This window comes from Akebia trifoliata, chromosome 7 (assembly GCF_017979445.1).
Source record: "Akebia trifoliata isolate Shusen 1 chromosome 7, ASM1797944v1, whole genome shotgun sequence".
NCBI classification, from domain to species: domain Eukaryota; kingdom Viridiplantae; phylum Streptophyta; class Magnoliopsida; order Ranunculales; family Lardizabalaceae; genus Akebia; species Akebia trifoliata.
The window spans coordinates 1,547,232-1,572,447 of record NC_141381.1 but is presented as its reverse complement, the minus strand read 5'-3'; the positions used below and the strand labels follow the sequence as shown (position 1 = coordinate 1,572,447).

Here is a 25,216-nt window from a genome sequence, read left to right as displayed (position 1 = left end):
TCCCCAAAAATCAGCCCATTCCGAAATGTTTAGCCCCATGTTTACAAGTTGAAAAATCGTGGACCGTCCATTTTTTGTAAATCAATTTTGATGGGGTTAGAAGATTTGGAATGAGCTGATTTTTGGTGAGGATGATCTCCTCACCATAGAGATCATCCTCACCAAAAATCAGCTCATTCCGAAACTTCTAACCCATGTAAGACAAAACGCGTTTGTTAAAGTGTGTGGTAAAACTAAGGGTGGCGAACGGGACCCATATATATATATATATATGATGGCAATGAAGTAAATAAAGTTAAATAAATGGCTATTAACACATCGCTATCGCCGTTTCTCGAAGAAAGCGCCCGTGCAAATTTGAATGGAAGGTGATACTATCAACCAGGACAAACTGTCCTCTCTTCCTCCAATCTATTGGATTTCCTCGAGATTGAAAAATATATATTACAAACAGTCGGTGATGAGAGACGACTGTACTCCCGAGCTGACCAAAGTACCGTAATTTCAAATTCAGAAGAGTAGACAGCTAACGTGTCAATTTATGATTTGCCAATCAGAAACATGTACGGTTCAAGCACGTACAATATTAAAGGACGAACTGTGAAGGCTCGCTCTCGTTACGTTCGCATTTTGAACGCTAAGTTCCGGCGATTCAGATGTTCTCCGGCGACATTACGACAAGTTTCACTATCGTGTAGACGAGAACGTCAGATCTTGTTGCCTCTTTGGTATGCCTTTTTCTCACTTTATTGATCATTTTTGCATAAATTCCGGTTAGTGTAAGAATTTTTCCGGTTCTGCTGTCATTTCCGGCGATACTTCCATCGTTTGTTTTATAAACGAAAGTCGCCGAAATCTGACACTATTTTCGAACTAAGTTTGATTTTTTCCAATTCTGACGAAATATCGTCGGAAATTCTTTCTAGATTTTCTCTCTTAACTTAACTCTGCAAAGAAATAGATCGATTCGCAGGGTTTTTACGAATTTTTTTAATTTTTTTAAAAACTTTGCTAAGGTGTAACGGCTGAGATGAAAAAAAAATCATCGGGATCCGTTTTGTAGAGCTGTTCGTCTAGATACTGAAAATTTTCTTCTATTTAACTTGCTAATTTGTCAAAAGTTTGGGGAGGTTTCTGTGAAATTGGTCCAAAATAGCTCACATAAGGTCTGAGAAGAAGATCTGAGGTATCTGTATTTTTTATGACTAAAATACCCTCCTTTCAGTTTCCCATGTGTTGGACAGTTTTGCTGTAGCTACAGTCCAGCATTCTTCTTCAGTGCAGCAGAATCATCTTTATAGGTGTCAGTGATTTTCGGATCCCTACGGATTCGATCTGCATCACATGCCACGTGTCATATTAAGCCAAAACGAAAACTTTATCACTCATGCAAATTTGATTCCATAAAGTTTGACCAGAAACTATCCACGTGGCAAAACGTGTGGTCCCTATTTCAGTGATTAGACACGTCAGATCCACGTACATCTAATTCCACATTACAATGAATAGCTCTGTGAGATGTGGGGTTTAGTTCTGAACCGTTGGATCGTTCTATGGTACGAATACCGAGGACCATCTGTGACCTAGATTAGAGTGAAGACGTGTCCTCTTGATGTGGACAATAAGAATTGGTTTATTATTTTTTATTAATGTAGCGGTGAAATGTAAATCTCGGGATTCGTTATCGCTGTTTAGTCGCCCAATATTCAGAAAATACAAAAGACTGATTTGATTTCAAAGAATTTTATGCGTGTTCCTCGATATCTGCATTTAATAGTCTGTTTCAGGTATTTTGAAAAATTTTAGTGGCAAATGACTTTGGATACCCCTGTGCCTCGTTTAATCTATGGATTTTGTTTACATGTGCCAGTGCACACGTTTAGCTGCAATAAATACACTTTGAAATTTTGATTTTGTACCCAAAATGCCCTCAGATTCAAATTTTCAAAGTGTATTTATTGCACTTAAACATGTGCCCTAATTATAAAAAACGTTTTTTTTTTTTTAAAACCATTTTTTTCCTTTTTTTCGAATTATTACATAACCACACTCCAAAAAGAGAGAGCTGCCATTGGCACCCCAACTTTTACTAATTAGTTCCAATTAAAAATAAAAGAGCGAATAGTAAGTAAAAGTTCGGGTGCCAATAGTAACTCCCTAATCCTAATTGTAAGAACCTACTACTGAATTTTTTTGAATAATTAATGTTTTGTATAGTTGTTAATAATTTCGGCCAAATGTTTGAGTTGGTGTATTTTGATATTTAATTGGGGTGTGATAGTTACAGTTGGGGTGCCAATAACAGTTCTAAAAAAGTATGTATAAATCACTAAACCCTATAAGATCCCAAAGCAATTTTATGCGATTTTGTGTGCGGAGCATCCATTGGTTCTTGGGTGTGCTTTTAAAACTATTGTTTTATGGGTCTTTTTAACGAGTGCCGTAAGGGCACACGTTAAATCGCAATAAATACACTTTTGGAAATTGGTTTTTGTACCGAAAATACCCTAAAAAAATTAAGTTTTTACCAAAATATCCTCAGATTCCAATTTGTCAAAAGTGTATTTATTGCTCTTTTATTCATATTTGTATGGTTTGGTAATATTCACATTTTTTAAATGGAGCGGCTATTTTTGCCCAGTTTTGTACCGAAATACCCTCAGATTCCAATTGTCAAAAGTGTATTTATTGCACTATAACAGAACCCTTTTTTTAATTCAAATTTTTATGGTTTTGGTAATATTCACATTTTTAAAACGGTACAGCTATTTTTGGCAGGATGACCTTTTTGGTAATTTCACATATAAAAAGGTTGAACTGGTTCCGTATAACTTTAGGTTTGATTTCTAGTATATATTTTTACTTGATGTACGTAACTGACAGACAGAGAAGAGAAGGGTGAGAGCAGAGGAAGAAAAGGAGAAGAAAGAAGCGATGAGGACGACTGTGTTTGAAGGTGTTAGTGGGTCTGGTTCTGCTCAATCTTGTCGAACCTCCTACAGTTGTAATACTAGTAGGCCTTCCTGGCTTCAGGCTACCCTTGCAGGTTCTCTCTCTCTCTCTCTCAGCTCTCTCTTGTTTAAAATATATTAAATTGCAGAACCCTCCCCTTCCCCAAAGAGAAACATTTTCCTTACTTAGTAAAGATTTGAAGTCTTACTAAGGTTCGTTTTGCTCAAAATTACCACCACATCAGCAAAATCCAACACCACAACCATGAACCATCCTAAGTTTCTATGAAAAACTTAGATCCAACAAACAAAATTTCAAAAAACAATTTCTTTTGAGCTTTATCCATGGTTTTGAAAATGGATGTCTACCAAACTTCCACATAACTCATAAACTTAAAATTTAAATTCAATGCTGAAAAATAATTTTCTTTTTGGGAAATTTTTTTCTTTCGAAGTACATAGAATGATGCCCTCTACAACCATGAAGCATCGGATCCCTTGGTAAGGGTGAAATCCTTACGAACTTAGTAAGGCTAATCGGACTTTTTGTTTTTTTGTGGGTAATTAAGGGTTGTTGAGATGTGGTGTTTGATTTTTACCAATTTCGTAATCCATCTGAGCTCAAGTAAGATATGAAATCTTAACAAGTTAGGAAAGAAAGTCTTTTTCTTTTTGGTATGGTTACATGTTATATTCAGGATTAAACCTATGACATACATTAGTTGACCTTGGTCTACGAGTAGATACTAAATGCAATGGCCAAAATACCCTTACCTCTATCACCAACCCAAAAAAGAAAAGGGTTCAATACTTTAACCTGATTTATTTGACCGGGAAGAAGGGCATTTTGGTCATTTTATAGTCTCTCACAGATTATTCTTTTCCAAAGTGTATTTATTGCAATTTAACAAGACCCAATTTTATTTTACCATTTTAGTCCTTCCACATATCTGTAAAATTGTGTGGTAGTTCGACACTTTTGATGGATAAATCCGTCTCTTTCCCCATTTTGTACAATAAAAATATGCTTGGGGATATGAGATCTGGTCACGGTTAAGTTGTCTTTGTCATAACCTCCACTTAAATGCGAGTTTATTACCTCGGGATTTACAATGTTTGAATCTCGACAATCCATCTGCATCTGGTTGTGGTATACGTTGTGCCACATCATTCTTTTGGGCCTACTTATAATGGATCCACACATCAAAATCATCATTGGTTCATTTTGATCGGGCCCACCAGGTAAATATGATTACAACTACTTCTGACTGTTTGCATAATTGAGACAATGACACGTGTAGGGCCACAAACGACAGTTTAGTGTTTTATGGTCTAGATCGTTTTTATTAGTGGGTCAGATGTGTTGGACTGCACATGGGTCCATTTGATAATAATTAATGGGCCTGGGATCCATGAGATCGCAAATAATTCAAAATCTCCCGCTTTTTTCAAATTTATCTAATTATTCAGGGCTATTTTTGTCATTTTACCACTCGCAGATCTCGATGAGAAGATGAAAACTCTGGCACTTAACCTGCAAGAAGAAGACGATTCTGACTCTTTCGCTGAACGAGCTGAAAATTACTACCGAAAACGCCCTCTACTTCTCAATCTCCTCCAAGACCTCTATAACGGCTATCTTTGTTTAGCCGACCGTTACTGCCAAACCCTAATCAAACATTCCCACAACTCATCTTCAATCTCCGCCGTCCATTTCGAAATTGATGATGATGAAGTGTTTCAAGATCCTCACCACAATCGTCACCATAGCGAATCCGATGCAGACAGTTGTCTCTCCTACCAACAACTCCTCCCAGCACAACCAGATCAAACCCTACTACTGGACTCCGATACCCTTGTTGCACAACTAGTGATCAAGACCGTCGATTACGAAATCCTTGTTAACGAATTGGGTATTGTAGGCCGTAGTACCACCGAATCATCGAGAAAAATGGAGTTACAGAAGAGCTTATTAGATGTTTTGGAATCAGAGAGATTGATACTTTTGAATGAGAACGCGAGATTAGGGTATCGAGTGACGACATTGGCGGAGGAGAACAAAGGGTTGGTTTCTGAATCGGTGATGATGAAGAGAAAAGCAAGTGAGTTGGCTCGGTGCGTGTTGAAGATGAGAGAGGATCATAGGGTTTGTTTACTGAGTCGTAAAATTGAGGATCTTCAAGGACAGATATACGGATTGGAGAAGAGGAACAAAGAGTATTACAAGCAGTTGGTGGAAAGGAGAGATGAGGACGAGAAGGAGAAGAGAGAAGTTGTTGGTTTGGATGTTTGTTTAGAGGTTGAGATGCTGAAGCTGGAGAATCAGAAGCTGAAGGAAGAAGCTGTTGTGGTGAAGAAGGCAAGAGAGAGTTGGAGGGTTTCGAGTTCTAGGTTTTGGGACCGAGTTAAGAATTTTGATTTGTTTTCTACTTGTGTGCCCAATTATAATCCGAGATCTGTTTCTTGCTAGATCAGATAGACAAGAATTGTTGATCTTTAAGCTTAGTAGATTTTTTCCTTTTTGTTTTTTTTTTTGGTGATCTATGTAATTTTGTGTCTACTAATCGAACGGCTCTAAGGGTAAGATGTAATTCTGGTTGCATTCTACAGTTGAAATTATATATCAAATGAGCTTCGTTTCATGACTTGGAAGTATAATCTCTACATTATCAAATATAGCTCTTCTATTGACACCCCAACTCTTATCCTCAACTATTCACTTATTCTCTTTAGGGGGTTTCCCGAAACATGTTTTCCTGCTGAATTTGTCGGTTTTATAATGAACGAATTCACGAATAAATTATTGGTGATCTTGACATGGACATGGAAAAATTGCTGCATAAATTATTGGTGATCTTGACATGGACATGGAAAAATTGCTGCAAAGTGACGAATTCACTGGAAAAACATGTTTGGGGAATTAAAATGAACAGTGTACTAAATTCAAAATTATCATGTTCCCTCATCTTTATTTGTAATAAGTAAAGGTTGGGTGCTAATAGCAACCCTCATAAAAAAAACAGATAGGTGCAATTGGTAGAAATAAAGATTTAATGATTGTGACATGGTTGTAAAACTCGGTTTTGTGTTTCGTCTTATCCAGGACCGATGTCTCACATGAGGAGTTTTTCAATATGTTGGAAACGACTAGTTCAAAAAATCAAAAAATTGAGTACGAGTCTTAAATCTCAGTAAAAAAATGACGTTGTTCAATTCTGATACCTAGTTAACTAGGGCGATATGTCTCGGCCTTGGACGAGTTTTAAAACCATGGATCGTGGAGCAACCAGCAACTTTTGATCAGCAACTAGTTGCTCCTGTATAATATTTTGAAGATTAAAATGAAGTTTTGTTTTAGATTCTGGAAATCTGAATTGTTTATCCCTGTGATTATAAAGTCTATTATCGCAGAATAAGAATGAAAATCGACTAAAATCAGAAAAATAAAATATAGAATCTCTTTCTTGCACGTTTAGAATCTCTTTCTGCATTCTTTTTTGTCAGAATGCAACATGAGAATCCTAATTCTAAATTCTGAATTTCAAAATCAAAATCTGGGAATCAAACCAATGATAGATACATAAACTCAAAAACCTGAACCTATGGTATGTAACCAATTTCAGTTCCAAATGGTTCTAGTTGCAATAATTTACCCAAAACTAGGATAATGTTGTTCCAGTTCTGGAAAGACTCATGTCCTTATCATATAGAATGTAAGAGAGAATATAAATTATATTATATATATTTTTTAAAAACATATGAAGGTTATTTAGATTTTGTAATCAAATCTCATTTGATCCAATTATCATTGGTTCGGACATGGAGCCTAATTTATTGAGATCAAATAAAAGAAAAACCCCAAACGACAAAAATCAGATCCAATGCTTATTGGATCAATTCTGGGTCAGATCCAATCCCTTATCGAATTGATCCCTGATCAACCCGGTCCATTGACAGCCCTTGTCAGAATCACAAAGATCTGAGAAAACACACACGCGCACACACACACACACACACACACACGCGCACACACACACACACACACACAAGAAGTAATGAGCATGATAGAAAAGATGTTCTTTATTCAACCTTCTCACCTGCTCTGGGTTTCAAAATTGCAATGTTTCTGCTTAAACTAACTACAACTGTACAACCTTTTGATATAGATACTCGCCTGAAGCCCAAACTGCTTTTCTGCAAGAGCTTGCCATCAGTCTCAGAATCTCTATGGATCGGCAGATCCTGTAAACTGTAGGCCTTAGATGATGGGATGTCAGTGGAAATTGATCAACTGTTGCCCTGATTCTGAACCGTTGGTTGCGATGGGGCTCCATCCTCGGTGGCTTGAGGGGTCGAGATCTTCTGAAGGGAGCGGTATTGTAAGCGAACACTCTCTCCACTTCCAAGAATCTTGAGGAGGTACCTAGAAAAGACCATAGTAAATTGGTTAGCTTACGAGTGACCGTCAGTATTGGAGGTTCAACTAAACTAATTATTGTTACAACCCATACATTCAAGTTAATGTCCTAGCTTTATCTTAAAATAAGACGCTAATTAATGAAATATGTTAACACAAAAAAAAAAGTTATCAGCAAAAAGGAGGAAGAATGGAGGAGCTGACAATCCGACAGAAGCCAACCTTATATTTCTTCCTCAGTCACTCTCACAAACAGTGACTTTGGAATTTGAATGGTTTTCTTACCTGAGTAGAAACCTAACCATGGGATGATAAGAAAGAGAAAGTTTGTGGTCTTTGAAAAAATGGAATGGTTATTGTATCTCTTATCTGAAGTTCTCCACCCCAAACAGAATAGGTAATTTCATTGTTTTGTTTTGTGTGTGACGAAAACGATGGTGTGGCATGATATGCTCTCTAAAATAAAATGAAGTGAAATAAGAATTTAAAAAAAAAAAAGGGAGAGAGAGAGAGAGAATCACCATGTAACTTAATGAGAATAAGTACAAGTTGCTTAAACAAGAATGAGACCATCCTAACCATTGGAGCAAATCCATATAATTCGTCTCACGGTCATTTAGGGGCAAAACCAACTCAACCAATCCCATAGGAAACAAAGCCAAATAAATTTAAAAAAAAAAATTTGGGAGCTATTTCCATTATCATGTAAACTTATTACACCCCAATTTCTTAAATTATTTATCACACCCTAATTAAAGATTCAAACATTATAAAAGCTTGTTCAAGTTATTACGAAGGATTGTACGACATTCAAACAACTTCAACAGTAGTGTACAACTAAAATTAGGCACATCTAGAGTCCTAAATTTAACAAATAGAAATCTAAACAAAGAGAGAGAGAGAGAGAGAGAGAGAGAGAGAGAGAGAGAGAGAGAGAGAGAGTTTCTATAAGCACCCCAACTTTTACTTGTTCTCAGCCATTGACTTATTTATTTTATTTTAATTGGGGTGTAAGAAGTAAAAGTTTGGGTGCCAATAGCTTTTTTAAAAACATCTACAAAAGGAACAAGGAAAATCTGAAAGTTTAGGTCATTAGGAGCAGGAAGATGATAAACTCACCAACCATTGAGGCACTGGGATGTGATGATTGCTTCCCTTCCGACAAATTTATCTGCAGTCCTTCTGTTTCCCTGCACAATTCAATCCTCCTTCAACTTCTATATTGATTTTAAGTAGGTTCAGCGCAATAGTTTATTGTGAAAATGCTAGTGACATAACTCACCTTAATCACCACTTTTTCATTAACCGAAAAAGGATATTGCACCAACCTCTGTTGCAGTTGGCCATCACCATTAACAGCCATCTCTCCATGGTCCTGAAAATAATTCAATGTCTTAACTACATCAAATTTAATTAATGATCTCTTACTACTTGTAAGCAAGTTTAGTTCAAGTCCAAGAGGAATATGAGAAAAAATTCCAAAGTAATAGGGGTTGATTACAGCTATAGCTCACTTGCCATTTTAGTTTTTCAACATCTTGAAATGGCCTTTAAATAAGTAGATATACGATGTAAGTTAAACATTTTATTAAAGTGTAACTTGTGAAATACTATGGTAACCGTTTCAAAATTGAAAGAAAACATTGTTATCGGCCCAAGCCAAAATCACTTAAAAAGCAGCGGGCCTATAGCTCAAATTGTGCCAACTGCATTTTGGGAGACAATGCATTAGGACAGCGCCCATTTTGTTCGATACAAGTGTTTGTGTGTGTGTGTGTGTGTGTGCGCACACGTGCGTGCCTGTGTGTGAATTAGATCTCTCATACATAGTGAAACAAACCAGTGACTCTTTCAGGCACTTTGAAGTAATACCCTGTTCAGCCTCTTCACAGTATCCATGTTTTCACACACTTCTTTCCGGCGCTTCCGAAGAGATGCACTATGGAAGAGTCTTCGGTTATCCTCGTGCCTTACGGCTGCAGCCGCAGCTCTCAAAGCTGAGGAGACTACCAGTTTCAGGGGCCATAGAAAAACTCAAGGAATTAAAGAACAAAAGACAGAATTGGTGTGTACCATAATTAGGGATCAAAGATCTGCTATCGATTTCTGCATTGCAGAGGGAACATCTAGACTGCACCGCAAACAAAAAAACATTAACTTCGATTTCTCATTCCTATTCTTTTTCATCTCAAGCATTAATTTCTCCAATTGAAATAAGTAGACGGGGTACAATGGATAGATTACATAGCAATGATTTTCACAAAGCAAAGTTAAGTGGGCATATGCTGTCTTGTGGTTTTAATTAATTATTGTCATCAAGCTTGTTTTATAACTTGCTATAATATTAGATTGCGACCTGATTTGGCAATAATACTATGAACTCTAAATTGTGAATATTTACAAAACCACTTCATGTTGAAATAAATTTCCTCGAAATAACTTTGATTTTTTTAATTGAATAGAAAAAGTCGAAGTTTTAACACGTTATTGCCAAATGAAATTAAATTGAAATTTTCTAAAGCAGAAAAAATTGGACATTGGCTCACTTGCAGGAAAAAGATGGGAAGTAATTCTGCTCACCGTTTCAATGACCTTCCTCAACATGAGGCCACCAAATGAATGTCCACATGAAAAAGCCATAGCATCTTCGAGAAATGCACCACTATAGCATCAATAAAATAGTAACACATAAAATTGACGTAAGCTTATAGTATCATTTTTATCTACCATGATAAAATAGAAAATTAGCAGTAATGTCGATATAAACTGCAAGTCAAAAGCAAATGGTATTCATATCCTAGAATCATTGATTGATAAATAAAACTTAATAAGCAAAATACATAAATAAAATGAATGAGATTTCCCATGGAACATAAACAAGAGGCACACAAGAAATACAAATGGATATCAACACACCACTGATTAAGAGCCTCCTAATCCTTCATTAATCGAAGACCCTAATTAGGAACGAAATCTCCCAGTTTAACCACTTCAAATTCAGCTAAAATAGAAAACCACCACATAAACAGATTACCACTCTATGAGGATTAGGAAACCATTTGTTACTAGCTTCATCAAAATCAATTACGAAGAGTATTAGGAAACCATTTCCTTTTATTAAGGAGATAGCTTGCCTTAATAAATATGTTAATCACGAAATTCTAGCTCGACCAATTTCCACTTGAAGGACATTCTATTTAAGTCACCCGTTGCAGCAACCCATTGGAAACCGTCGGAAATTGTATACAATATACTTAACCAAAAGATGACCACCATATAAACTACACTACTTACAACTAACTCACATTAGACCATATTTCTTTTAGAACCCATACTAGACTACAGTTGGGAGGTCTCCAACAGAGAATTTAAATAGATGTTAAGAGCAACCGGAAAAAAACAATGATGCCTATCATCCAATATGACATTTTTATTATCATTTAAGCATTGGACTATATTTTCCCATATGTGCATGTCAACGAGTTTGGTGAATGGCCTTTTTTCTTTGGTGAGATTATCTTCCATACATGAACATACATAGATTTTAATAATATTTTGTTCAAGAGAAGGTTCAAAAGGACCATCCCATTCCATCTGTCAAATTAAAAACACCTGGGCATAGATCAGAGTACAAGATGACACAGGTCACCTGTGTGTCAACTTATGGCCTTTTATTTCATATTGTTCTTATAAGCTCTTTTCAACTTGTATAGATGTGGTGAAAGAGTAAGTTTTAGTTGTCACCTTGTGGCTCAATTTTCCCTGATTATTTCCCCTTCTTAACATTTTCAACTGATACATGTGCTTTTATTCACACAAATGGGTCACAATATTGTGGGCTGACACCATGCAAATGAAAAACTAAATGCTAATTCATCTGACAAGTTATGACTTGGTATAAAAAGATGTTTTTACAAGTCTAAAATGGATCTTAATAATTAGAAGTTTCCTAATTTTGTCACTATAACTTCCACTAAAAATCAAATATCTCCCAGACTATTCCTACGTAGTCACCATCTTTATATCAGGATATAGAGCGCACAAAATTCATTTGCATAATCTAACCGTAGAAACTCACAAAAGGACTAGAATAAACCAACCAGAAAGTAAGAGACACATGAAGCAAGTAAATTTCAACTTACGATAAGGGATCTGAGAGTACACATGAAGCAAGTAAATTTCAACTTACGATAAGGGATCTGAGAGAACAATTCTCAATGATGGTTCCTCATTCAAATTATTTCGAGCTTCCTGTGGAACAAATTCATATGCATTGTTACCAAATTGATATGAGATAACTACATACCAAATAAATAAAAAATTAACTGCCAAAATGCGCAAAAAAGAATTGTTTAAAACATAGCCAAGGAAACAAAAAGATATAAGAGAAGGAACAGACTCCACAGGCACATTGACATCAGAGACGGCTTTGGAAGGAAAAGCATCAAACAATTGCAATGGGAATTCGAATTTCTAAACCATGTGTAGTATGATGGGACTCGAAGAATCCTGCCACATTCTCCTCACAAAATGTGTATCTTTAGGAGATCATCAGTTAGTATCAGATAATTGAAGTGCAAACATTACAGAATCATAATCCAAATAGTCTTGGAGCCAGAAATGGCTTTTATCACCATCTCTTGTTTAATATTAAATTTGTACAAAGCCCAACATGTTCTCCAATGGCTTTCTTAAAATCCCACGCTCAATATCCTAACCTGCTTTGGCATATTATTTAAAATTCCTCAAAATGGAGTTGGGGGTGTGGGGGAGAGGACTTCTAAACTTTTAATGTCTAAAAACACATAGTTTGATGAACCAAAAGGTGGTGTTTACGAACTAATGTGGCTATAGGTAAAATTTGAGTGCTACTTGGAGCAATGTTCTTTTGTAGTTCCCCTAGTATATGGGTGTTTTTGTATGGAGGCCTGCCCACAATAAAGTTTTAACATTTGAACTGTTCGATAGGGAGGGAGATCATCACCAGCATCTGTTTCATGCTAAAGTACATTGGTCTTCTCTACTTCGGTTTACTAGCAAATGTAATCTAATAACTGTTTCATTAATGCTCTTAGTATGTGGTTTTCTTTTTTGGGTTCATCGTGAAGAGAATTTTCAGCTTTCCAAAGGCTGGTTCTCAGAGGCCTTTAGCTCTTTTCGTCGCAATCTTTGAAGATTGCTTCCTTTTTCGACTAGTTGGGTCATGTGGATAAAAGAGGGGAAAACAAACCATTTCCATGACAATATCAGGGAGTTTAATTCAGCTGTTCAGAAGATAAAAACAGCGATCTACTATTGGACCTAAACACTGTTCAAAGGCCCGCATTCATTTACTAAGACCCATATAGATTAGGTATGGATGAATTTCAAGCTTAAAAAAGTTAGGGTTCAGAATTTGCAAGCTGTGTTGAAAAGGGCATGGGAAAGAGTTCAATGAAAGGCTTTCCCATCATTTTCTAAGGAGATTAAGAATCAACTATGTTCAAGCTTTGTAATCCATTCTGTCTCAATAAGGCACTGACTATCATCATATGTTGATCTAGCATATAAGGCCTTGCACAGACCACTGGGTCAACTTAAGCGCCATATTCTGACAAAAATTCCAGATACTTAAGAATCTTGGATGGAACTTTGCAATTGGATACATGTGAATACAACATGATTAAAGTAGGACATTCATTTAAGCATGCAACATTTTTCAAAGTGGTCTACACAAAAAATTTAAGAGAAATTCAAGTTCACCCTTAAAAAGGAATTGACATCCCAATCATGAAAAAAAAAAAAAAAAAGGATGCAAGTTCAGCTACCTTTGAAGGAGAGAAATCTAAGCAGATAAGACACGTAAATATACATAGAGTGTGTGTGGAGAAACTTACATAAGAATTATTAGAACGGTTGCACACCACAACTTCCTCAGCAGAAAGGTCATCCATGAACTGGCTCACAGAGATTGGTACATAGCTTTGGGGAATTACATGACCAGCTGCCGCAATTGGAGAACAGTCTAATATAGCATTACCTTGCGGCATGAGCCTAAATGCCAAAGATGTCCTAAAGCACAAATTCACATGCAAGCATATAGGTCTCATTAATTGTAGGGAATCTTTGGAAATACAATTACAACAATTGAACAAATTTGCTTCAACTCTATGTAGACCACATGTATCATGATAACTCTGTCAAAAATAAAAATAGTAATTAAACCTTCCACTGCGAATGGTGCCTGAAGAGTGATCAGGGGAAGCCCTGTATGAGGCAGCAGGGCGAAGGCCGGCAGTAACATGGCTGAGCGCCCTCCCTGTAAGCAACAAAAGATCCCCAGGACCCGATCCACAATCTGCTAGGTACCAATGATTATTGGGGTCACAAACCTATGCAGGAAACAACTCAAAAGCATGATTTAGGGATCACAATAAACCAAATATCTAAAATTAATTATGGTACATATCCATATATTATATATATATGTACTAAATATCTCTTTATAGAAAAATTTCTGCACGTTAAAATAACAAAGTTGTTCAACTAAAAGCAAGATACCTGAAGACCAGGATGGTCTGAGGCAATTAATGTCAATAATCCCTTCTCGACTTCACTGTTCATTGATGGCTTCCCTCCCCCTATAGCTCCTATCCTGTTTTGTGAGGATGCGTGAGAATAGGCTGCGACCAGGACTGATGAAGATGCCTCATTGGCAGGCAATGGGGTGTCATCAAGTAAATGGTTGAAAATACTGCATATTAAACATTTTACAGAAGGAAATAATTAGAAACCAAAATAACCGGGAAGGATTACAGATTGTGTAAATTAGATGAGATAGTTCATGAATTAAACATAAACATCCACCGACAGCTTACTTACTCGCTGCGCAAACGAAGATGCCTAGCTATCGCACAAATGGCAGCACGAGCAGCCTTTCCCATACATCTAAAAGCATCTGCCATGCATGGGGGAGAAGAGTCCCCATCTTCCAAAGCCCTGTGATGAGATGAATAAAAAATCAAATAAATTGTAACACTTTGTCAAAAGCCTATTTTGCAATTAAAATAAATTTAGTTATTATTAGATTTAGCATTTAAGAAATGATATAAAAGATTTTGATCTTGATTAGGATTGTTAAATTTGATTGATCTTACCTTCAAAAGTAGTTATAAAAGGAAGTAAGGATTTAGGTTTGGAAAAGAAGAAGTATTTAGGGAGAAATCCTTTAGGAGCCCCCCCCCCCCCCCCTCCAGTGAAGTGGGCATATCAATAAAATATATTATATTTTTTAGGTTCAAAACAATTGGTATCAGAACACTTTCTCGGGCCAATGGTTGTTGGACTAAAGGAGGATCAGAATATTATGGAGGCAAAAGGATGGAGGAAAACCACTCAAAGTGCTTATTGGGAAGAAGACAACCTCGAATTGATCACCCTTGCATTTGTGATTATTCTGAATCACACTGCATTCACGTGAAGATACAAATATGGAAAAATACAAATAATTGTGATAGGAAAATTTGATCATCTACGAATTACATTGGTTCACATGATGATATGAATATGGAAAATAATTGAAGAATAAATTGTGATGGGAAGATTTTTTCATAATTTTAACCTCAAGGACAAGCTTTCTCCAAGGGGTAGTGTGGGATGTTAGAGCCCTATTTCTTTACTATTATAATGAGAGAAGGTGAGTATTGTCGATGCAAACCCACAATAGTTGATTTTTAAAATCACAAAAATACCCTTGCATTGCATTTATTTTTTTTACTATTATTATGAGAGAAGGGTGATGTTTGTCAGCACAAACCCACATTAGTTAATTTTTTAAATTATAAAAAATGCCCTTGCATTATATTTAATAACATGTTATTGAGCTAGACTATCTATTTGAAATTTCTAAAACGATCTCTTAAATTAAACATTGCATTAAATGACACATGTTATAAAGTTGGACTATCTATTTGAAATTTCTAAGATGGTCCCTTAAATTAAATATAAAGAAAATTCAAACCTTACATAAATATTAATTTTTCTACCTCGTGCCGACACACATGCCACCCACTAGTAGTAATTAAAATAAGTATAATAATTATTAGATTTATCATTTAGTATATAACTAAAAGGATTTGATTATGTATAATTAGGATTCTTAAAGATTTGATTGAAGATGTGATTGATTAGGTTAGCTTCACTTTCTTGTCTTACCCTTACGAAGTAGGTTATAAATAAGGGCTTCGGGATTTAAGTTTGGAGAAGAAATCACATAAAAATCCTTTAGAAGGTTTTGTCTGTCAAAGAAGGAACGTGTATGAAGGTCCCCCCCCCCCCCCCCCCCCCCCCCAAAAAAAAAAAAAAAAAAGAGTTATTTTTCTTTTTTTAGGTTCGTAATGCAACTTCCAGTGGAAAAGAATTGTTGTGAAGATGGCAACAAGAGATGAAACCAATAGCCACAATTTTAGGGTTTGTTTCATTCAGAAACAAAATATAAATGTCTTGCCCTTTGTTGCATTAACATTTACACTAAAAATATCAGCATCTTTCCTTACAATATCAGCTTTTTTGTGTTGTTGAATCATTAAAACAGAAACATCCTAAATTTTGTTGCATTAACATTTACATTAGGAACAAATGAAAGCAGAGAAAAGGAATAAAATAATCTGAAAGTTCCAACTTTCATTTGTGAAAATCTATAATCTTTACCTTCGAGAAAAGTAATATCAGCTAAAGTGACAGTTTTGTTCCACAAAATATCAACATCATCTATAGTTTTGCAAAGAATAATATCATAAATAGTATTAAAATACTACCCACTTCTGAGAAGGGTTTAAGAATAAACAACTCAAACCCATCTAAAAGACTATCTGCCTCCCCAATCTCTCTCACTCATTATTTATGTACAATGGACATTCCATTCTTGAGAAAGCTAGTTTTGTTACCACCCAAGTGATGGAGCAGTGGTTCAGCAACTTGGTTGTGCTCCCCATGGTCATGAGATTGAGGCTCCCCATCCATAACTAAACACAAAACGACTATTTGTGGTAGCACGGTGTATCCGTAGGGATTAGTCCTACTTCCAAAGAGGGTGGGAGCACCTTTTTGCATTAAAAATAAATAAATTATTTTTTGTTTCGTATCTTAATCTTTGTTCCATTTTTTTCCCCCATAATTGCATGGTGCCACTCATTAGTTTGATGCCCCAATAAATGGTGAAACCTTGTGAGTTTCATTTGTTCTTATATATGGGTACACCATAGTAACAAAGTTCAGATTTAGCATTTATTCAGTAGGGCATCTGTTCGGTCTAATTCATGTAATAAATCCAGAAAATTTTATTGGGGATTATACAAATGTAGCTTTTGACTTTCCCAAAAGCCCACCAGCTTCAACCTCGCTAAAAAACCTCACTTGAGATTTGAATTTTAAAGAAGATAGGATCTTGAGGGGTGGGGAGGTGTGCTGAATTACATTATAGTGATTGGTACTAAGGTACTTTTTTACACTAGACAGGAATCTTCTTAAGCATCAAAATATCATCGAACAACTTATTTAGCTAGGAAAGTCCAATACTTCCCATGCATTTCCAGACTTGGTCCTAAAGCCTTGCATGTTTATATACCAAAAATATCTCCATTAATCACCATAACTAGTGATTCAGCAATTACCAATCACCATTGAAACTTGATGAACTAGATACCTAATTTTTCAACGACAGACCCTCTCCCATCTACTTGCAAAATCATCAAAGAAAATACCCCTAAACTCCTTAAAGATTTCACACCAAAAAAATAAAAGACTAAGAATCGAAAGAATAATGCCTTCAGAGTCCTATTCCTTTCCATCGAACACACAACTATTCTTTTTCTTCCAGATTCCTCAACAGATTGCAAAGTGGGTGATACTCCAAATCACCCTCTTTGACTCAGAGAAAGCATAACCAATGGAAAACCAGGATTCAAACAGACCACATATAGAGCGAGGAAGGTAGCCCAATAACCCAAATTTGCACATAAAGTGAGACCAGATCTCATAGGACACTTTACAATGGAGCATAATGTGGTCAATCGACTCACCATCCCTCCTACACATCAAACAATAATTAGGCCACCCTATGGATCAACTGGTCCAAGGTTAGAGTTCTCCCCAATACTATTGTCCGAATAAAAAAGGATACCTTAGTGGGGACTTTTGGCCCCCAAATGGCCCCTTCAGGAAAAGACTTTGCCCCTTCATCTACAAGAGCACGATTGAGGGAGCTAGCTGAGAAGTGTATGTCCTTGATCTCCTTCCAAAGACGTTCGTCCTCCAACTCCAATCTCAACGGAATGGAGTTGATACAAGATAGCAAGCTACCAATAACAGGAATTTCCCCTCAAAGGTTGTGGATTCAATGGAGGAAGGCCATATCATGAAGGCTAAACGATGGAGGAAAACCCCTCAAAGCAGTTATTTATGCTTTTGAGACATTCCACATTGCATTGCATTCACATGAAGAGATGAAGATGATGAATACAAAGAAAGAAATCGTGATCAAGGAAAATTTAAAGATTTTTTTTGGGGGTATAGGGTTAATGGTTAGCATATGAAGTTGGGTTCAAGGGGGCTTGAACCTAGGACAAGGAAAATAATTATAAGCATAGTCCTTAGAAAAACACTACTTTTTGTAACTCGTGCAAATGCACATTCCACCCATAGTAATTAAAATAAGGATAGTAATTAACAAATTTAAAATATATATAACAAAAAGGATTTGATTGAGGATGTGATAGATTAGATTAGCTTCACTTTCCAATCTTATTTTTATTAAGAAGCAAGTTTTAAATAAGGGCTTAGGGATTTAGGTTTGGAGAAGAAGTAATTAGGTAAAAATCTTTTCAGAGGTCCAGCCCTCTCGAAGAAGCAACGTATGTGGTTCCAAATTTTCTTGCCAATCATCATCAAAGCCTTATCCCAAAATTTTGGCATAACCATCTTATTCATTAAAGGAGCAATAACACGATTAGTGGCTTTAGATGGTTTCATGGATGCATATAATTTTTCCCTTCTTGAAGTTTTCGATTAAATCACAGCTTCAAGTATACTAATGTTTTTTTTCTTTTTTCCTTTTTTTTTTTTTTTTTGATAGGTTTCGAGGATGCTAACGTTAGTCATCAAACCTTAAAAATTGTCGAGTACCTTACAAGGCTTTGTGAAATTATACGAAAGCTCATGATTACTTGCAACCAAAGTTCAAATTTTGTTTCATCTTGGAATTTGAACATTATGAGATGAAGCATTCATGGAAGAATGAATCAGACTTCAAAGGAATGTTTAGTTCCATCTCAAGATGTTTTGACCTAAATATTTCAACACAAAACAAGAAAATCGACTTTTCTGTGATTTTTGTGTTGATTATTGAAAAGAAATTAAAAGACAAAAAATACAATAAAATGTGTTTACACAACATTGAAAATCCAAAATAAAATAAATAAATAAATAAATAAAATATCCTATGAACATCTGCTTTTTTCTAGAGAAAACCTCTATTTAACCAAACTTTTTCACGTCAAATACAAAGAAAAGAGGAAAAAATTAGCGAGAGGAAGAGAGAAAGTAAGTCGAAGTTTATTGTTTACTAAGCACGTGGTGATGCCTAAGAGATGTCAGGATAACTCCATTCATGCTTCCCTAGACTAATCACACAAAGAGAGAAAGGTAGGTTTCTTAATCTCTTCAGTCAAAAAATATTTGATTTTGTACTTCAGGGAGGTTTGGTAACTAAAACTACTTTAGGTTGTTTTGCACTCATATGATTCATTAAAACTCATTGACCAATGAATAGTTGGTCAACCTCGAGGACACCAAACTTGTCATGATATGTGATTTTTAACCGTTGGACATAAGCATTTTTCATTGTGGGCTTTGTGACAAGCATCTTAACCTAATAAAGGTAGGCCCAATCCATCTTAGGGTAACCCAACAAGTGGCTGGGCTGACCAGGCTATGCTCAAGACTCAGGCTATGACCATCGAGTCATGCCTAATCCTAGCCTAGGCCGAACAGGATATGCCCAAGTGTTTTCATTGGTCCAAACATTACCTCAAGATAAAGTTTTTAACTTGGCTCATATAATGTCGTTGGTCGAAACATTATCAAGATTTTCATTGGTTGAAACATTAGCTCAAGATGAAGTTTTTCTTAAAATGACTGCTAACCACTAGATGAGACGATGTGTGTTTAAAGAAAGAATTTAACTATTGCACACAGATTCCCCCCTAAAAACAAAATCTTCAAAAAATACACTTTAAGCTCTCAAAAGAGTTTACTCAAAAAAAAAAAAAAAAAAACCCAGAAACGCTCAATATGATCTCCTGAAAAGAGGCTTCCACTCCTTGGAAGACCCCCCTAAAACCATGGGTTGCATTGAGATCCCCATTAGCAATAGAACTTATCTTAAAGCCCTGACTCCATGCATACCTTACTCAAATTGCAATTCATATATTGCCTAGATACTCATTTTAAGAAAATTACCTAGGCTTCCCGAATGGTCCTTGACACCCGCTAGCCATAGCAGCAAATTTGGGAAAGTTTCAGAGAAAAAAATAAGGAAATTTTTGGGTATTATAAAAATGATATTTTTGGGATTCTTCCCCAAAACCCATCAACTTCAACCTCTCCCTAGATATCTTATCTTGTTCTTGACATTTGAAAATTGAAGAAGTTATAATCTTGAGGTTGATTAATTGGCAATTAGCCGAATTTTGTGACAGTGCTGCCTACCACCCAATGCCTTGAAACAAAATTAACAATAATTTACTCCAGAGTTAATGATTCAATTATTCGTAATAAAATGCTTTCATGTGAACAATTATAGCTTCAAGCCCAGAATTTAAAACAACAACAAGGGATTCAGATTATTGAGGTCCTACCTTCCTGCCCTGTACAAGTAAATCCCTCTGTTGCTTCCATTCGGCCCTTTTGCCCGGAAATAAAACCTGGCTGACTCCAACGCACATCGAATCAATGCTGTATCCTCGTTGCCCAACTGAATCACCACCGCATTATACCTCATTAGAGACCCAGACAACGCTTCCACTGACCTAATATAAGTCCCTCCAGGTGCTCCATCACAAGCCACGATGTCCGAAAGCCGAACCCTAGCAAGTGGGACCATTGGAATCGAATGCTCCCCAGACGGATGTGCGGCTGCGATTGGTTCTGGCTCAATTACATGTTGTTGATGATGAAGATGATGATAGTGAGGTTGGTGGAGTCCGAGAGAGAGAGAAGATGTGAGAGGCGAAGGAGAGGAGTTGTTGTTGTTGGAGGCAGAGAAAGGAGTTGTTAATGGAATCGAAGAAGCCATGGCAGAAGAACTCTGCATCACAATTAGCAGAACAACGACAAGAAGAAGAAGAGATCATCTTAGGGTTAGGGTTAGGGTTAGGGTTTCTACTTCTGCCACTGTAACTGAAATTGGAGCATTTGGAGCTCTTTTTCTGATACTAGAGAGAGAAATTAAAATTTTAAAATTCTGAAATTTTAAAACAATGATCCTATACTTCGAGAGTTAGTTATCATTTTCTAACTACATACCTATTTCCTTGCCACATAAACTTTTTTTAAAAATGGGCTTGAAGTCCATTAAATCTTGTGCTTGGATTTTGATGTGTAGGGAAGCATCAAAGACAAGGGTACGTATTTGTGGGGGCAGTGAAGAAGAGAAAATATGACACGTGGCAAAAAAACATGGAGTTGGTAACTTAAGTTAAACACTGGAGTAGAGAACAGCACTTTTTTTACAACTGTAGAAGTACTCTTACGTTTGGAGAAGATGGGCTCATACTTGAGAAGGTAACGTTACGGAATCTAGATCGTGTAGTTCGGACAGATGGGTAACTGGGCAACCAACGTTTTCTTTGCGTGCCACGTGGTGTACCCTGCACACAAAAAACAAACTGTTAGGTGATTTTAACCTGTCCTTCTTTAATATTTTTGGCTTGGTAATCATTTTAAGCCGTTGAAATTTTAATCATACATTAGTGGGCCCAAGCCCATGATGTGTAGGGCTGAAATGAATTGGGTCTGGATCGGATCAAATCCAATTTCACATATTAATATAAATAAACTTCAAATATTAATTTAGATTCTTATCAAAACCCAAATCCTTGATACAGAACTGAAGTTATCAAAATGGATCGAATTTTGGGGTCTGATCCGATCTATTGGTAGCCCTAAGTTCACTGAGTAGGTCCAACCAAGGTGGGCCAAATATTTATGGGTCAATGGGTCCCAAAGATTCCTACGTGGTTCACAGAGCTCCTCTACTCCCATAGTACTGAATCCTTTGTCCCAGTGATCAATGTGTTGTGTCATGTCACGATACAATGTTTAAAACTATATACACAAAATTACTAAAATAGCTATTCATTTGGAAAAAATTACTTATGCACTCTATTTTAAATATTTTACTAAAACCAACATTTACCAATTTCGTAATTTTCTTTTTTGAATCTGACTATAATTACTATAATAGTGAGGAAAAAAAACCTTGCTAAACCTCATCCACCATCGAAAGACCTCGAGATGCTTAAAACAAGTCCTTAAGATTTGTTTAAAGTCTTTTGATGGTGGATAAGACTTCGCAAGGCCTTTTTTCCTCACTATCATAGTAAGGAAAGGGTTTCTTTTTGTTAGATTTTTTACAAATGCCTACTTTTGTAAAGTAATTACGAAATAACCTTATGTTTTACTTTTACAAATAATGTTTAATGATGATGATGATGACAACTAAGATAATAATGAAGATGATGTTGACGATGAAAATTATGGCGATGATGAAAATGATGGTAATAACAACAACGTGGCAATGATTATGATAACAATAATATTAATGATGACAATGATGAATGTCTATCACATGTAACATATTACTATATTAGTAGTATTTTTTCTTAGAGTTGACAAAAAAATTTTACTCAGTTTATACCTGGTAAAGGCATATAATCATTGATCTTTTTTTTTTTTCGGGATACACAAAACAAAAAAAAAATCAACGGTTCTATGCCCTTACCACATCAGTTGAGTATAGACTGAGTGAATTTTTTTATTTAGAAAATCATTAGCGTTTTGTTTATGATTGTATTTTTTGTGATTTCTTAAAAAAATATGATCTTTTAATTTAGATATTGAAGAAGTTTATAAAAATAATTACACAAAGTGGTAAAACACCATCAAAACTAAAAAAACTTTTATTGCCACACCAACTTTTGTAAGAGCACACCAAATATGTGCTAATTCTTAAAAATGATTTCATATGAATTGGTGTGCTCTTAGCAAAGTTGGTGTGACAATAGAATCTCTCTAAAACTAATCCTCACATTGTGTACACAAAATCCAAAGTTGAAGAATATTTATCCAATGTGGTTGGATAAACTAAATTATTCCAAATAAATAAATAAATCTAAAAGTCAAGGTCAACCTAGCGGTTACCATCACCATCACCATCTTAATTACAATTACTAGCATTACCATCATCATTACTCATACCTCTTAATTACCATTATCATCACTGTTGCAAGCATGATCAAGATCATTATAATCACAACCACCTAAAACCTTTTTTTAAGCCCGACTTTGATGTAAAGGTTGTTAAAAGCATTGAGTGGCCCGAAGCGGGGCCCAAGTTGGACTTAAGTGACAAAAAAATTTAATGTTTCAATTTTTTATATATAGTAAAGACCATGCAAATAAGAGCAAAAAATAATATAAATACCATTATTAAGATAATACTAAGTTACCAACTATTAAGCAAACTTGTATGTTAACACAACTAATATGTAAGAAAAATGCAAATAATGTAACTGTAAATATTGAAGTAATTTAATGTCCCTCATATTTATTGTTATAATAAGATAAGGTTGAATAGGTGTTTGTTGACACTAAAATTTGGAAGACAAAAAATTCTCCCAACTTTACATCTAAGTTATTATTATCATGGTCAACTTTGTCAAAATGAATATATTTACGATCCTACAACCCTATAACCACATTTGATAGTTTTTATTTTATTTTTAATAATAGAAATATCATTTTATTATATTATCTTTAAAATAATCTTAATTAATATTTTAAATTACGACAAAGACCTTTACAATATATTAAATAATAAAAGATGAAAATATAAGATTATCTATTTAAAAGTTAAAAAATATATATATATATATTATTCTTTTTAAAGAAATTTTAATCATTCATAAATTCTGAAATTTGCAATTTATGTATGTTTGCACATACCACCTACTAGTTTTTTTTTTTTTAAAGCTGTGACATCTCACAAATTAGCTAAACATTTGAGACATTATTCATATTTAAAATTGTTTAAATAATCTTTCAAACACAATTTATACAAAATTATTTCATAAAATTATCATTTTAACCTTGGTTTTTGAACCCTCACTTTAAGTGGGTAAGGCCTAGGCACTTGGGTGGTCTAAGCGGGTGGGGCCTAGGCGGAGCATAGGAGCCAGCTTTTGAGAACAGAGAATTGCGGATCGATCACTTCAAAATATTGGAAAAATCATCTTTTTTACATGACATGTTGATCTTATGTTTTCAAGAAGATGAATACCCTTCCATGGTTTGGTGAACATTTGAGAATTGAGATATTATGTTTTCAACGTAATGGCATACTTTTGGCCTTCGTCTTCCTTCTTAATGACCTATGAAAAATGACACCATCATCATCATCATCATCGTTACCACCACCAATCCACCATTGTCAACATTACCATCTGCATTGTGTCATCATCTTATGAAAGAGGTCAAAGATGACTTTTTTTTTATGGAAGAAACCAAAAAAGTAAGGATTTGAAAAGAAAAATCAAGAGATTTTTAAGTCATTTATCATTAGTTTATAAGAGAAGAACAAGGTCATCAATTTGAAAGCAATAAAGATATGAGTTATCAGAATCAGACGCCCCCTATGGTTCACAAAACCGTAGATCATTTACCTTGAGATACACAAGAAAAAGATTTGTGATTCTAGATATCCCGAGGCAAATGATCTACGATTTTGTGATGAGGATGTAAGAGGGTCATCAAAAAATCTTTATTGTAAAGATATATCTCAAATAGTCTCCAAAACTTTAAAAAAACAAAATCCTTCCTTGATTTACATGGCGTCACCATGTATCACCATCCATTACATTTCCCACCACCATCATCATCATCATCAATCAATTAATGGCAAGCAAAATCAGAAATCATGGATCATGGTGAGGTAGTGATGATGTTAGTGGAGGATATGATGATGGTGAGTACCCATGACAATGATAATTTCTATATATAATAAAAAGGGTGCAAGTTGTAGGTTTAATTACGGATTTGTCACCCCCACATTATCTATTCGGTTCAGATCAGGTGACTCATGTACTAAAATATGAAATCTTATCATCTAGGATAAAACATGTATCATGTGCATGAATCACTATTTATTATTATTATTATTTTTTTTGATAATCAAGATATCCCTATAGATAGTGGACCGGGGCGTATCTGGGCTTTGTCCAATCTATAAATCATGGTCTTGTCCAAGGATTAGTCTCGGGGGCATGTGCAATACTTGCACATCACACATACCAGTAAGTGAGGGTCCAACCTCCTGTGTGACCCTTGAGGAATTAATGCTCATACTGGTTATCGAATTCACGACCTACGAGCATTAATCTCTTATTAGTCTAAAATTGCCATTGAGCCAATCCCTCAGGGTTATGTATCAGGAAGATAAATCTTCATAATTAGATTTTATGTTTGAATATAGGAATTTTGTATATTTTTTTTTCCATGAAAGAACTCAACCCTTATCTATATTATATTATTCATA

General features: G+C 35.4%; 2 protein-coding genes across 3 annotated transcripts; one reads left to right on the top strand and one right to left on the bottom strand.

The window, feature by feature from the left end:
• Positions 1–580: 580 nt before the first annotated feature.
• LOC147397903 (kinase-interacting family protein-like) lies at positions 581–5,593 on the top strand. The gene is made up of 3 exons (XM_086446976.1): positions 581–728; positions 2,884–3,046; positions 4,451–5,593. The coding sequence occupies exons 2-3, from the start codon at positions 2,935–2,937 to the stop codon at positions 5,419–5,421; spliced, it is 1,083 nt and encodes a 360-aa protein (XP_086303102.1). The 5' UTR covers positions 581–728; positions 2,884–2,934; the 3' UTR covers positions 5,422–5,593.
• Positions 5,594–7,013: 1,420 nt separating this feature from the next.
• LOC147397902 (uncharacterized) lies at positions 7,014–20,898 on the bottom strand. 2 transcript variants are annotated; one of them, XM_086446975.1, is made up of 12 exons: positions 20,262–20,856; positions 14,230–14,346; positions 13,909–14,101; positions 13,573–13,739; positions 13,245–13,419; positions 11,558–11,619; positions 9,949–10,030; positions 9,442–9,499; positions 9,241–9,365; positions 8,651–8,743; positions 8,488–8,558; positions 7,014–7,374 (listed from the first exon to the last, which is right to left on the bottom strand). In XM_086446975.1, the coding sequence occupies exons 1-12, from the start codon at positions 20,714–20,716 to the stop codon at positions 7,239–7,241; spliced, it is 1,734 nt and encodes a 577-aa protein (XP_086303101.1). In that variant the 5' UTR covers positions 20,717–20,856; the 3' UTR covers positions 7,014–7,238. The 2 variants fall into 2 exon arrangements, 1 of the variants encoding a protein (XP_086303101.1); XR_015179672.1 differs by lacking the exon at positions 7,014–7,374 and having other exon boundaries at positions 8,541–8,558; positions 9,209–9,365; positions 20,262–20,898.
• Between the last annotated feature and the right edge of the window lie 4,318 nt (positions 20,899–25,216).

Bases quoted from the DNA above. Each gene is read 5' to 3' on its own strand.
- LOC147397903 (XM_086446976.1), top strand. From the start codon at position 2,935: ATGAGGACGACTGTGTTTGAAGGTGTTAGTGGGTCTGGTTCTGCTCAA. The intron at 3,047-4,450 runs GTTCTCTCTCTC...TACCACTCGCAG, and splicing joins GCTTCAGGCTACCCTTGCAG to ATCTCGATGAGAAGATGAAA.
- LOC147397902 (XM_086446975.1), bottom strand. From the start codon at position 20,716: ATGCAGAGTTCTTCTGCCATGGCTTCTTCGATTCCATTAACAACTCCT. The intron at 14,102-14,229 runs GTAAGTAAGCTG...TTTAATATGCAG, and splicing joins CATCTTCGTTTGCGCAGCGA to TATTTTCAACCATTTACTTG. The intron at 11,620-13,244 runs GTAAGTTTCTCC...TTTGTTCCACAG, and splicing joins ACCGTTCTAATAATTCTTAT to GAAGCTCGAAATAATTTGAA.